The sequence below is a fragment of the Oncorhynchus tshawytscha genome, linkage group LG08 (assembly GCF_018296145.1).
Source record: "Oncorhynchus tshawytscha isolate Ot180627B linkage group LG08, Otsh_v2.0, whole genome shotgun sequence".
NCBI classification, from domain to species: Eukaryota; Metazoa; Chordata; class Actinopteri; order Salmoniformes; family Salmonidae; genus Oncorhynchus; species Oncorhynchus tshawytscha.
The window spans coordinates 47,251,042-47,265,375 of record NC_056436.1 but is presented as its reverse complement, the minus strand read 5'-3'; the positions used below and the strand labels follow the sequence as shown (position 1 = coordinate 47,265,375).

Genomic DNA, 14,334 nt, shown 5'->3' with positions numbered 1-14,334 from the left:
CGCTATTTCACCGGATGTTGGCCGGGTGGGACGCTACCGTCCCACCTGCCCATAAGAAGTTAAAGGTCTTGCTCACATTGGCTACCGAGAGCGTGATCACACAGTCGTCCGGGAACAGCTGGTGCTCTAATGCATGCTTCAGTGTGGCTTGCCTAGAAAGCGGCAACTCTTGGCTGCCCGGCCAAACTGAGCAATTGGGGAGAAGGGCCTTGGTCAGGGAGGTGACCAAGAACCCGACGGTCACTCTGACAGAGCTCTAAAGTTCCTCTGTGGAGATGGGAGAACCCTCCAGAAGGACAACCATCTCTACAGCACTCTACCATTCAGGCCTTTATGATAGTGGTGGCAGACAGAAGCCACTCCTCAGTAAAAGGCACATGACAGCCCGCTTGGAGTTTGCCAAAATACACCTAAAGGACTCTCTGACCATGAGAAACAAGATTCTCTGGTCTGATGAAACCAAGATTGAACTCTTTGGCCTGAATGCCAGACTGGAATAAACTTGGCATATCCCTACGGTGAAGTATGGTGGTGGCAGCATCATGCTGTGTCAGTGTTTTTCAGCGGCAGGGGAATGAAAGACGAGTCAGGATCGAGGAAAAGATTAATGGAACAAAGTACAGAAAGATCATTGATGAAGTCCTGAGCTTTCTGGAGCAGGTTCTCAGACTGGGGCTAAGATTCACCTTCAACAGGAAACAGCCATAAGCACACAGCCAAGACAGCACAGGAGTAGCTTCGGGACAAATCTCTAAATTAACTTTAGTGGCCTAGCCAGAACCCGATTTAATCAATTATAGAAAAAGGCTGTAACCTAACAAAAAGTGGAAAAGTCAAGGGGTCTGAATTCTTTCCGAAGGCACTGTAAATATAACATGGAAAATCAGAAACAATCACAACACTGAACATTTTACCAAAGCTAGTTCACCAACTTAGTCATGTACCATACTAGCCTGATGGCTTAGCAGTAATATTAATAGTACTGCAGTAGCAGTAATAAGCAATCCATTCAGTTCAGTGGGAATGCTATTGAGCGTGTTTGTGTACCTGTAGCATGCAGCTGAGCCCAAACACCAAGGGCCTGTGTTGAGGGCAGATGTAGAAGTCTGTAAATGGGGTCTGGGGCTGATTGCCCCCTGCGGGCTGGGAGGTGGGCATGGGGGGCAGGGCGTTCCCTGGCTGTGCCAGGATGCTGTGGGCCGGGTGTCCCCCGGCGCCGGGCCCCAGGCTCCCGTCACTTAGCAGCAGGTTGAGGCGTCGCGTGCAGAAATAGGCCAGCCTCCGGGACAGGTAGGCCGACTGCACAAATTCCCCTAAGTACTGAAGGAGGGGACATGACTCACAAGGTCAGTACACACTCTTCAGAGCTGATATGTGATCACAACAATGGAATACGGGGAAAAAAAAGAGAGGGTAGCTAAGTCAGCTTCAATGACTAACCTGTAAAAGTTAACCTGTAATGCAGTGCAGGTAAATACATTTACTTCCAAGTGGATTAAACTGCACCGCCAGGGGAATATTACTGAAATATTGTTTGTTACTTAGGTTATTGTTTAGAAGACTGCTAATGAACTTGGTGCTTGGCGTCACCCTGAGAGTGTCATATTAACAATGTACCATTTCTGCACAAAAGTTAGTTTGAAAAAGTAGCTTATAATGCCCCCAAATGTATAATTAGAAGATGCCAGAAACCCTGGACATTTCCTGATTCTTGAAGATAAATTACATTGAGTGTCTCCTTAAGTTACTCTTTCCACGTGAAATGTGTGGTTTGTAACATGGAGAATGAAATCCATCACTGCAGTAGGAGAAAGATAGTCTAGGAGAAAGGTCGCTAGTTTGAATCCCTGCACTGACAAGGTAAAACATCTGCCGATGTGCTCAAGCAAGGCACTTAACACTAATTGATAATAGCAGACCCTGGCCGTGACCTCAAGTCTCCAAAGGTGTCTCAGGGGGAGCTGGGATATGCAAAAAACACATTTCCAATACACACTTGTGTGAAATAGGAAAAACATAAGCAACCACCAAATTATTAAGATGATGGGTGCTGTATGGATGGTATATAGGCATTACCTGTAGCAGGAGGGGCAGTAGCAGCTTCAGAAGCTCGTCCTCTCCAGGTCGGACCTTCTCGGAGCATTCCAACACCCACGTGAGGAACTCGTGTCTGTCTAGCATGCCATCCTGGACGCAAGCAAACAACCGTTTGTTATTGCTTGGTCTTCTACAACAAGGTATTTAGCGTAAATTAATCCTATGAAATTACTCCATTTCACTATTAATTCAGGGAGGTTTTAAAATGCCTCGCAAAGAAGGGCACCTATTTGTAGAAAAAGCAGACACTGAATATCCCTTTGAGCATGGTGAAGTTATTAATTATGCTTTGGGTGGTGTATCAATACACCCAGTCACTACAAAGATACAGGTGTCCTTCTTAACTCAGTTGCCGGAGAGGAAGGAAACTGCTCAGGGATGTCATGATGAGGGCAATGGTGTTTTTAAAACAGTTACAGAGTTTAATAGTTGTGAAGGGAGAAAACTGAGGATGGATGAACATTGTAGTTACACCACAATACTAACCTGTACAGAATAAAAAATATTCCAAATCATGTATCCTGTTTGCAATAAGGCACTAAAGTAATACTGCAAAAAATGTGGCAAAGAAAAGGTACTTTTTGTCCTAAATACAAAGCATGTTTGGGGAAAATCCAACATCACCAAGTACCAATCTTCATATTTTCAAGCATGGTGGTGTCTGTCTGTATCATGTTTTGGATATGCTCGTATCCAAAGTGAACCGTTTTTGCTTGTTTGTGATGCTATGTTTGCATCTGGCCTTAATCATAAAATCCATACATTGTCTTATCGCTTACCTCATGGTTTAGTTTAACAAATAAATGACTGGCCCTCTAACAATAAGCTAACTTGCTAGCAGTTTCATGACATTTTCCCCTTCAACGAACCACTAATTATACAGTGACATAGTGAAATAGGACTATACTATCACAACAGCCATTGCAGACAACTGTGTAAAGCTAACATCAAAGTAACAATTCTAACCAAGTAACAACTCAATTTCAAACTGTTCAGTGAAAAAAATTGCAGTTTGCTTATCACAAACTCATCAGACATAGGTCCCTGGTTGAGGCAGGCAGACATATGAAAACCTGAAGACAGACATGCAACCTGACACAGGCAGACAAACAGACAAAGAAACAGACAAACCAAAGGACCATCCAACCTGGAACATGAACATGGCCAGCTTCTCATTGTACTCCCACTGCTTCATGGCCGTGTCCACCTCGGCCGAGGTGGCCGGGAGAGGAGAGCCACAGCCCTGGCTGGGAGACTGGCGGTAGAACTCGGCCACCTTCTGCAACTGTTCCCACAGGTACTTTGTGATGATCTGAGTCCATTCTGCAGTGCAGACAGAAAGAACAGTTCAATTCCTCACAATGACATATGCTCCTGTTAATGCAGCATGACTGAGCAAAATTCTAGAGATAAAGCAGCCTATCTTTTCTAAATGGCAGTGAACACACCCAGGATATTGGAATGTTACATTATTGAGGAGCTTTGGCCACAGGGGGGTAGCTGGAAAATGCTCAATCATAAAAAAACTGATGTTCCTAGGAGGATGGATAGGCTATATATTATTTTAAGGAGTGTTTGCTTACCTATGCAGGGGTCAATCACGTGCCGCTTCTTGACTTTTGTTTCTGTAATGGCGGCGTGATACGCACAGGTCATCTTGATCATCCATGCTGAGCGCATCACAGGTACTGTGTACTTGGCCAAGTAGCCAAAAACCTCCTCCTTTTTACTAAAGATCGGCACCTAGCACACCAACACAATTTAACAAAACAGGTTTGATGGAGGATGTTGCTGCAGAATATTTTTTAGAATTTTGAGTTTGTGAGGGTGCTGTTATAATTTGAAGTGAGCAATTTTAAGAGTGCTGAAGAACAGTGAGCCTGATTCGAACTCATACTGACATGTGCTCCAGAGGCAGTGCATAGGTTGGTAGACCACCCCAGGCCAGACACAACATATTTCTTTCACAATGTAGTGCTCTGCTGAATGTGCACCGCAGGGATGTTTTTGGAACAAAGTCCTACCTTCTTTGCCAGCTGGGTGAGTGGTTTAGTTCCGGCCAAATCTGTAAACCAGTTGTTGATAGAGCTCTGTGACCTGGCAGTAACGAGCCAGAAATTGTCCTTCTGGTTAACCTGCGGCTTCCGTTTGCCTGTGTCTGGAAATGTGTTGTAGCGCAGCTTCTCTGCAATGATGCTGCTGAAATTTGAACTAATCTGTTGGGGTAATAGGGAAGTATGCAATGAACAAGAGATCCTACTATACATACAACATGAATCATGATTCACTACATGTGATACAAAGAGAAACATTACGAGTAGAAGATCACCTTTGAGGGATTGAAGTTCACATTTTTAGCACTTCCATGTTCATCCCCTGACACTGCCGGTTGATTATTAAATCCTTGCTTCACATTCAACGCAGTCAATTCATCCTGGAACAGAAATTGACATTAGATCTCGTGAAATTCAGTCCAGGCAGTTGATGAAGTCACACAATGAACACCTGAACACAAAACAAATGGCGAATAGCTCATTGGGGGATTGAGTAGCTAGATAATAAAATTGAGTTTACAGTTTTACATTTTACTCATTTAGCAGAGGCTCTTATCCAGAGCGAATTACAGTTAGTGCATTCATCTTTAAGAGAACTCGGTGAGACAACCACATCACAGTCGTAGTAAGTACATTTATCAACAAAGATGTGGCGACATCCAGAATGTCTGAAACCCTCCCCTATTTTATATATGACATCTGTGTTATTTCCCCCCACCCACCCGCACACACACAAAAGTTTCTGGGATTGGAGGACTTCTCTGCGAATTAGTTACACAATAGGCTGTGACGAGCTGTACTGCCCTATCAGGCCCCATAGCTTGAGTGCAGAGAAATGGAAATTTGAAGAATGGACGAAGTGGGAGTTTGTTTTGCTTTGTTTTGTTGACTATTTTAGTTGTGAGGAGTGAGTTAGATTACCAATCAAGTATGGTTTTCTTTTTTACTTGGAATCCAGTAGTGGGCGGCAATACAACTTTTGGGATGTAGTCCACCCTAAAACCTCACCGAAGGTGGTCATGTCTATATGGGGTACAGCTTTTGTCAAAGTTGCTGCGTAAGTTCTTCTAGACCTGCTACGAAAAGTCAATTGACAAAAGCTGTATCCCTTCTAGACAAAACCGAAGAAGAGCTAGGGTTTCAGATGTTTTTGGAAGATGGGCAAGGACTCTGCTGTCCTAGCATCAGGGGGAAGCTAGTTACACCATTGGGGTGCCAAGACAGAGAAGAGTACTAACTGCTGAGCGGGAGTTGACCTCCCATAGGGGTGGGCCTGCCAAGAGACCAGAGGTGGCAATTATTTTTACTAAGTCTAAGAATCCTATGCCAAAAATGCCTGGAAAGTGAACTGACATGTCACTGTAATTAGTAGAAGCGCTACATCATGACCAATAGTTTCCCACAGCAATTTGTACAAAAGTAGTCTCCTGGCACAGTAAATGAGAACTCCAGACAGTGCTAGTTAGCTAAAATTATATGGCTAACGTTATCTAGCTATGGTATTGGTAGCTAAACTAGTAGTTCACGTTTGCTAAACTGTATAGTTAGCTAGACAAACATTGTAGATTATAATAGCTAGACACACACATGCTAACATTAGCTATGTTAGCACAACATGCAAGGCTTCTCCCCAAAGAATGTATGAGGCGATGCGCCACCTTCTGGCTATTTTTTGGCAGTTACAGGTGTTCAAAAACACAAAAATCTCGAGTCCTCTGGCTGAACTCAGCAGCACCACCTTGTTAAATCCTGGGGAGAACCCTCAATGGTAACGTTAACCGTTTGCCAATTTGTGAAAATGAAGGCATTTAGCTAGCTAACATAGCTGCTAAATATGCTAGCTAAGTAGCTACCTAGTTTGTTATCGATCAAGCTTCTCCAAAATGAATCCGAGTTGTGTACCTAGCTAACTAACGTTACATTAAATGCAAGCAAGTTTACCTAATCTGCAACCATGCAAGTAACGTTAATGGTTAGTGCACTAATTTGATCACTTGAAATATGGCCAAATTATCTCTCGTAAAGTTTACATTTTGGTTACGTTAGAAAAAGGTTGGCTAGCTAACTACGAGCTAGAATGCTACTGTTATCAAGCTAACATTACCTGGTTGATGTTTAGCAAACTGAAAAGCCAAGTAACGTTAGCTGTTCATTGTTATTGCTAGAGAGACTGGCTTGGGCCTGTGATAGCCGTCTGGGACTAGCTAGCAACCGTAGTTAGTTAGCTAATGGGACTCCTTTCCAAATAACGGCAGCTAGGCTCTTTGTGTCAATTTGTCTTTGCAACGTTGGTTTGAGAAACGATTTAAGTTTCTGACCTCTTTTTGCTTTGGGTCTTGAGGATAAACGTCCGGAGGTCCGAGTCGTGGCCGCTTCAGTGGCCGGTGTTCGTAACTCAGGATCCCAAAAGCAGCCATCATTCAGCGGCATCACAGCCAAGGCTTTTCTCTTTCCGTTGGGCTCACTAGTTCCCACAGCCACAAAGTCACAATTATGGCTAAATCCCTCCTATTTCTCTTCACATAGTCTGATTTTTAAACGTAACCACACTGTTAACCTCACCTTAAATTAAGGTCAAGAAACGATTCTCCCCCCCGTTATTTTTACGATATAGTCAATTTGACTTTGTGGCTGTAGTAACTAGGAGACAACCCTTTTTCGGTCTGAGTCTTGAAAGGACGCTGATGCAGATAAGATAACTCAATATACGGTCGTCACTAGTTACCAAAGCCACAAAGTCATACACCCCGCCTATTTCTAACATGTATCTTCTTAAAATCTGTTTTTATACCTAACCCCAACCTTCTTGCTAATTTTATACCTAATCCTAACCATAGATTAAGACAAAAAAGCACATTTTGTTTTTTATTAATTTTTACGATATAGCCCCTTTATTTTTTACTTTGTACCTGTGGTAATTACATGTCATTTGTAATGTGCCGACTATACATTCATTCACATTCTACAAAATAGCTAATAATATTCTTTCTTTACACCCATTTTTATTCATGCTATAGGTTTGTTTATGAACCGGGTAGTTTAGATCCTGGATGTTGATAGGCTGAAACAACCTGCATAATGCATAGTTTGTGTGGAATTTACTCTGTTTTATATTGCAACAAAGTATAAATGTCAACATGACAGATCATGAAATCATTAGCAGTTTAGCAGCAAACCTAGTGAAACCTAATTGTGATTGTTGGCATTAATTATTATTAGTAGTAGTAGTATTCCTCTTCCTCCCCATAAGGCAAAATTAAAATTCCCATGAAATGGTGAGGCCTTGGAAGGTGCAATTAAAGACAGTATGAAGATAGGAAAAAACTGCTTCTCCAATAGAAATACTCGATAAACACTTGTAGGCCATGTCATGGCAATGTAGCACCAGCTGCATACCACCCCGCAACCCACTGCTGGCTTGCCTCTGAAGCTAAGCAGGGTTGGTCCTGGTCAGTCCCTCAATGGGAGACCAGACACTGCTGGAAGTGGTGTTGGAGAGCCAGTAGGGGACATTTCCCATCGGTCTAAGGAGATCCCCAAGGCAGTGAAGGGGACATTGCCCTGCATAGGGTGCTGCCTTTCAGAAGGGAGGTTAAACAGGTGTCCTGACTCTGTGGTCATTAAAAATCCCATGGCTCATATTTTAAGAGTATTAACCCCGGTGTCACGCCTAAATTCCCAACCTGGCCCCATTCCATCATGACCACCTCATCAGGTGGGTGCTACACATTGATGACGTGAGTTTCCCCCTACCATTTAAAGTGCTGTGAGTACCTCAGTTGCTAGAAAAGCGCTATATATATCCAATCAATTATTAAACTTGCAGAAACGTGCAGAAACACGTAATTGGGTCTTGCGCCGAACTGCGCATATGCAGGTTGTCAAATCAAAGGCACTCCTTCAATACGAAGTTGTTTTTGATTCAAATTAAAATGGGTCACTTTTCAATCAAATGCCGACCTTGTGACTGTACTATTTGTGTTGTGGAGAAATGACCAGGCAGGAGACGGGAGTACAGTTAGGTTTTCGTTTAGTAAAAAAAAAAGTGCTCTACAAGCCCCCGGCACAATAGTGCGCATGCGCATTTGCTATTAGGTGTAGTAACGCCGTAATACATCACTGCTTAGTTACTATGCTGTTACTAATATAAACAGATGTCGATCACAGATACTACACTCCTCCCCCATAGTGTTTAACTCCCAGAGAAAGAGGTAAATATGTTAGGGAACTACTAATGCAATATCTGAACAATGCATTCTTAAACATTTTTCAACTACTGGGTTGAAGCAGACTTTTCAGAACCCAGCACAAATCCAGGGGATTATTCTGCCCCGAAGATGGAATTTGTTTCCTAATTACTAACCCAGGTAATGTCCTTTTTCTTTCCTTTTATCTAGGACATATTAAAATGTGTGTTTGTTTTACTGTCTGTTACCTCCTGAAACAGCTCAACACAGGTCAAGCTTTTGAGGTGCCCTTCGCTGTTGAATAGGATACCTCCGCTCCTCCTGGGCTTCCGGTGGTGGGCCAGGTTTGGGTGGAAGGTCAGGCTCTGTCTCTCCCATACATCCACAGTCAGGAGAATAGTCCTGGAGGTCGTTATTGTTCTTGTTCTCTCACCATGTCTCTGCTGGGGCGTTGGACCGTAGCAGATGATCCACATGAACGTGGACATGGCGATGACCAATTTGGACTTGGTAAGTCAAAGGTCCTCTGCGTTGCAAGATCACACCTGAGTTCCACTGGCGTTTGGGGTGTCTGAAGTCACGTACCATCCCCTTCTCTCCCTCTTTGAATTATCTGACATTCTTTGAGTGTCTGTCATGAGCTTTCTTCTGCTGTAGCTGGTGCTTTGCCACAGTGCTTGACAAGTCTGGTTTCAACAATGTCAGGCGGGTACGTGGTTGGCGTTTCAGAAACAGTTCAGCTAGTGTACATTCCGTTACTGTGTGTGGTGTGTTACGGTAAGTAAACAGTAGCGATGCAATCGCTATCGCACTGAACACTGCCTTATCCCATCTGGACAAGAAGGATACCTAGGTCAGAATGCTGTTCATTGACTATAGCTCAGCCTTCAACACCATGGTACCCTTCAAGCTCATCATTAAGCTCTGGGACCTGGGTCTGAACTCTGCCCTGTACAACTGCTTCCTGGACTTCCTGACATGCCGCCCTCTGGTGGTGAAGGTAGGAAACAACACCTCCACTTCGCTGATCCTCAACACAGGGGCCCCACAAGGGTGCATGCTCAGCCCCGACTGCATGGCCACACACTCCTTGAACTCAATCATCAAGTTTACAGATGACACAACAGTAGTAGGCCTGATTATCAGAAATGTATTATTATTTATTGATTATATTTACAAGACAGCCTACAGGGAGGAGGTGAGGGCCCTGGCTGAGTGATGCCAGGAAAATAACTTCTCCCTCAACGTCAACAAAACTAATGAGTTTATCTTAGATTTCAGGAAACAGGAGAGGAAGCACGCCCCTATCCACATCGACAGGACTGCAGGGGAGAAGGTGGAAAGCTTCAAGATCCTCGGAGTACACATCACTGATAATCTGAAATGGTCCACCCACAAAGACAGTGTGGTGAAGAAGGTGCAACAGAGCCTCTTCAACTTCAGGAGGCTGAAGAAATGTGGTTTGGCCCCTAAGACCCTCAAACTTGTACAGATGCACAATTGAGAGCATCCTGTCAGGCTGTATCACCGCCTGGTACGGAAACTGCACCGTCCGCAACCGCAGGGCTCTCCAGAAGGCGGTGTGGCCTGCCCAACGCATCACCGGGGCACACTGCCTGCCCTTCAGGACACCTACAGGATGTCACAGGAAGGCCAAAAATATCATCAAGGACATTAACCACCTGAGCCACGGCCTGTTCACCCCGCTATCATCCAGAAGGCGAGGTCAGTACATGTGCATCAAAGCTGGGACTGAGAGCCTGAAAAACAGCTTCTATCTCAAGACTGTTAAAAAGCCATCACTAACCAGCTTCCACCCAGTTAAGCAACCCTGCACCTTAGAGGCTGCTGCCCTCTATACATAGACTTGGAATCACTGGCCACTTTAATAATGTTTACAGACTGCTTATCTCATCGCATATGTATATACTGTATTCTATTTTAGTCAATGCCAGTCCGACATGGCTCGTCCTAATATTTCTATATTAATTCCATTCTTTTACTTTTAGATTTGTGTACTGTTGTAAATTGTTAGATAGTACTGCACTGTTGGAGCAACACCCGCAATAACATCTGCTAAATATGTGTATGTGACCAGTCCAATTTTATTTTATTTGAGTGATGACATGTTCAGCTACTTAAGACATTTGCTCCAATCTAGGTTGTACCTTTAGATGTTGAGAAAATGAACAGCTAAGGAAGAATTTTTCACTTCTCTACCTATGTTTCCATTCAGCCATGAATTACCTGACGCATTAAAAAAGTCACCACCGGGCTGATGGAAACATGAAATGCCGGTACAAATTTTATCAATGGCAACAGACAATTTGTTTGTTCGACATTGGGGGGAATCTTTTTGTGTCAAAATACATTATGCGAGAATTGGAGGTGGAAACGCCTTAATGAGCAAATATTGATATAATAATCACGTCGATGTAAACTTGGACTGAAGCGATGATATGTTGTGCGGTAATCCCACTACGCCTCGGGAAAGCATGCAATTTATTAGGCAACAGATGAAATAAATGATGAACTTCACAAGGTGGTAAATGTGCAAGGTGATGAGCTTGGAGCTCCTTTCCAATTAATATCGAGGGTCTTTTTCTGGTGACATGATGATCGACGCTTGACTACCATTTGACAAATACAAATAATATCACTCTTATCCATAATAATCTCATAATGTAGGTGCAAACAGTTGGCTGGAGCGAATGTGCTTGAACTGGAATTGGCACATTTGCTATATAACGCAACAGTTTTTGAGACAAAACCATCAGAGTTAAAAATGCGATGGAAACCCATTTAACTTTCATTCGAAACATGCGAATTTAAAACCAGTTAATGTAACTAAATGTAATCGGAAAAAGTCATCCCCAAAAGTAGTGATTTATCATGAGTGCCATAAAAAATAACTAGAAATGCTGCATACTCAAAGAAAGGTTAAAATCTCACCTTTCTGGTAAAAATAGTTTAAAATTGGTGAGGTGTAGTGAGTTGAGGATATATGTATATATGATAAAAATATGAAAATGTAATATTTTATATGACGCATTTCCTATTCAACAAAACTGTATGAATAAGGCTTGAAATTACTTACAGGCTTTCTAAATATAGCGTAATCAAATTATAAAACGACTAACAAACTATTCAGACCCCTTGACTTTTCACATTTTGTCACCTTACAGCCTTATTCTAAAATTTATGAAATTGTTTTTCCTCATCACTCTACACGAAATACCCCATAATGACAAAGCAAAAACAGGTTTTTAGAAATGTTTGCAATTCTAAAAATAAAAAAAAATGGAAATATCACATTTACATAAGTATTCAGACCCTTTACTCAGTACTTTGTTAAAGCACCTTTGGCAGCGATTACAGCCTTGAGTCTTCTTGGGTATGACACTACAAACTTGGTACACCTGTATTTGGGGTTTCTCCCATTCTCCTCTGCAGATGCTCTCAAACTCTGTCAGGTTGGATGGGGAGTGTCGCTGCACAGCTATTTTCAGGTCTCTCCAGAGATGTTCGATCAGGTTTAAGTCCGGGCTCTGGCTGGGCCACTCAAGGACATTCAGAGACTTGTCCCAAAACCATTCCTGCATTGTTTTGGCTATGTCCTGTTGTCCTGTTGGAAGGTGAACCTTCGCCCCAGTCTGAGGTCTTGAGCAGGTTTTCATCAAGGCTCTCTCTGCAGTTTGCTCAGTTCATCTTTCCCTCGATTCTGACTAGTCTCCCAGTCCCTGCCGTTGAAAAATATCCCCACAGCATGATGCTGCCAACACCATGCGTCACCGTAGGGATGGTGCAAGGTTTCCTCCAGACGTGACGCTCGGGCATTCAGGGCAAAGTATTCAGAGCCCTCGACTTTTCCAACATTTTGTTAAATTACAGCCTTATTCTAAAATTGATAATTGCTTTTCCCCCCTCAATCTACACACAATACCCCTTAATAACAAAGCAAAAACTGTTTTTTAGGAATGTTTACAAATGCATTAAAAAAATGAAAACCTGAAATCTCACATTTACATCAGTATTCAGACTTTGTTGAAGGACCTTTGGCAGCGAGTACAGCCTCAAGTCCTCTTGGGTATGACGCTACAAGCTTGGCACACTTGTATTTGGGGAGTTTCTCCCATTTTTCTCTGCAGATCCTTTCATCCTCTGTCTGGTTGGATGGGGAGCGTCGCTGCACAGCTATTTTCAGGTCTCTCCTGAGATGTTCGATAGAGTTTTCCTCAAGGATCTCTGTACTTTGCTCCGTTCATCTTTCCCTCGATCCTGACTAGTCTCCCAGTCCCTGCCGCTGAAAAACATCCCCACAGCATGATGCTGCCAATACCATGTTTTACCGGTGGGATGTTGCCATGTTTCCTCAAGACATGAGGTTTGCATTCTGGCCAAAGAGTTCATGTTGGTTTCATCAGACCAGAGAATCTTGTTTCTCATGGTCTGAGAGTCCTTTAGGTGCCATTTGGCAAACTCCAAGCGGGCTTTCATGTGCCTTTTACTGAGGAGTGGCTTCCATCCGGCCACTCTACCATAAAGGCCTGATTGGTGGAGTGCTGCAGAGATGGTTGTCCCCCTGGAAGGTTCTCCCATGTCCACAGAGGAACTCTGGAGCTCTGTCAGAGTGACCATCGGGTCCTTGGTGACCTCCCTGACCAAGGCCCTTCCCTGATTGCTAGGAAGAGTATTGGTGGTTTAAACGTCTTCCATTTAAGAATGATGGTGGCCACTGTGAATTCTGCAGAAATGTTTTGGTATACCCTTCCCCAAATCTGTGCCTCGACACAATCCTGTCTCGGAGCTCTATGGACAATTCATTCAACCTCATGGCTTGGTTTTTGATCTGACATGCACTGTCAACTGTTGGACCTTATATAGAAAGGTGTGTGCCTTTCCAAATCATGTCCAATCAATTGAATTGACCCCAGGTGGACTCCAATCAAGTTGTAAAAACAAGTCAAGGATGATGAATAGAAACATGATGCACTAGTTAATGACTCCAACCAAAGTGTACAGTGGGGCAAAAAATATTTAGTCAGCCACCAATTGTGCAAGTTCTCCCACTTAAAAAGATGAGAGGCCTGTAATTTTCATCATTGGTACACTTCAACTATGACAGACAAAATGAGAAGAAAAAAAATCCAGAAAATCACATTGTAGGATTTTTAATGAATTTATTTGCAAATGATTCTGCTGATGATTCAGCCATACTGGTATCAGGGAAGGATATAGTTTACATAGATGAGACCCTGAGTAAGTAATTTAATTTTGTTAGAGATTGGTTGTCTGACAACAAATTGTCACTACATTTGGGAAAAACTTTATCGATTTTGTTTGGAACAAAACTTAGATTGCTTAGGGCTGACAAAATAACGGTAACCTGTGCAAGCAAGGAGATTGAATCTAAAACAAGTGTATCTTATCTTGGTGTTTCCCTGGAGACCCGATTGCTGCTAAAATTCTTTCTAAAATGGTGAACAAATTGACATTTATATTGCAACACTAGATATTTTAACATTAAAGTTAAGAAACTGCTCGTCTCAACCTTAATTTAGTGTAATTTTGATTATGCCTGCTCTGCTTGGTATAGTGGGCTATCAAAAAAGCTGAAAAAGATAATGCAGGTCATGCAAAATAATGTTATCAGGAGTTCCCGGTGGGCTTGTTGCCTTTGGAGTTCAGAGTGGACCAACTTAAACTTGACATCTTAAATGATTGTGCCCCAGGTTACATGAAAAAAACACATTGATATGGTCTATAACCAACACAGTCACAATACCAGAGCTAGTGTTATGTCTTGTAAAATGCCAAGAGTAAACAGTACTGCGAGGAGCATGTTTTTCCAGAGGCATTTGTCTATGGAATAGCCTTCCCTTGGAGAGCAAGCAAAGAAAATGTAAAATTAGATTTAAAAAGCAGTTAAAAGGTTTCCATTTGGACAAGTTTGTCTCAGTAAGAGAAACCACTCCATTGCCCCTTGTGCCTTTAGG

At 42.8% G+C, this 14,334-nt stretch overlaps 1 protein-coding gene across 8 annotated transcripts in view; it reads right to left on the bottom strand.

Moving 5' to 3' along the window:
* The window catches only part of LOC112256392 (mediator of RNA polymerase II transcription subunit 12), a 100,946-nt gene extending 94,101 nt beyond the window's left edge, over positions 1-6,845 (bottom strand). For 7 of the 8 annotated variants that reach the window (XM_042325584.1, XM_042325587.1, XM_042325586.1 and 4 more), the window contains exons 1-7: positions 6,470-6,844; positions 4,427-4,531; positions 4,122-4,313; positions 3,681-3,840; positions 3,245-3,420; positions 2,077-2,187; positions 1,048-1,320 (exon numbers count right to left, since the gene is read on the bottom strand). In XM_042325584.1, coding sequence (XP_042181518.1) covers positions 1,048-1,320; positions 2,077-2,187; positions 3,245-3,420; positions 3,681-3,840; positions 4,122-4,313; positions 4,427-4,531; positions 6,470-6,571 — 1,119 coding nt within the window. In that variant the 5' untranslated portion in view covers positions 6,572-6,844. Of the gene's footprint in view, positions 1-1,047; positions 1,321-2,076; positions 2,188-3,244; positions 3,421-3,680; positions 3,841-4,121; positions 4,314-4,426; positions 4,532-6,469 lie in introns of all 8 variants that reach the window. The other variant, XM_042325589.1, reaches the window with a different exon arrangement.
* Between the last annotated feature and the right edge of the window lie 7,489 nt (positions 6,846-14,334).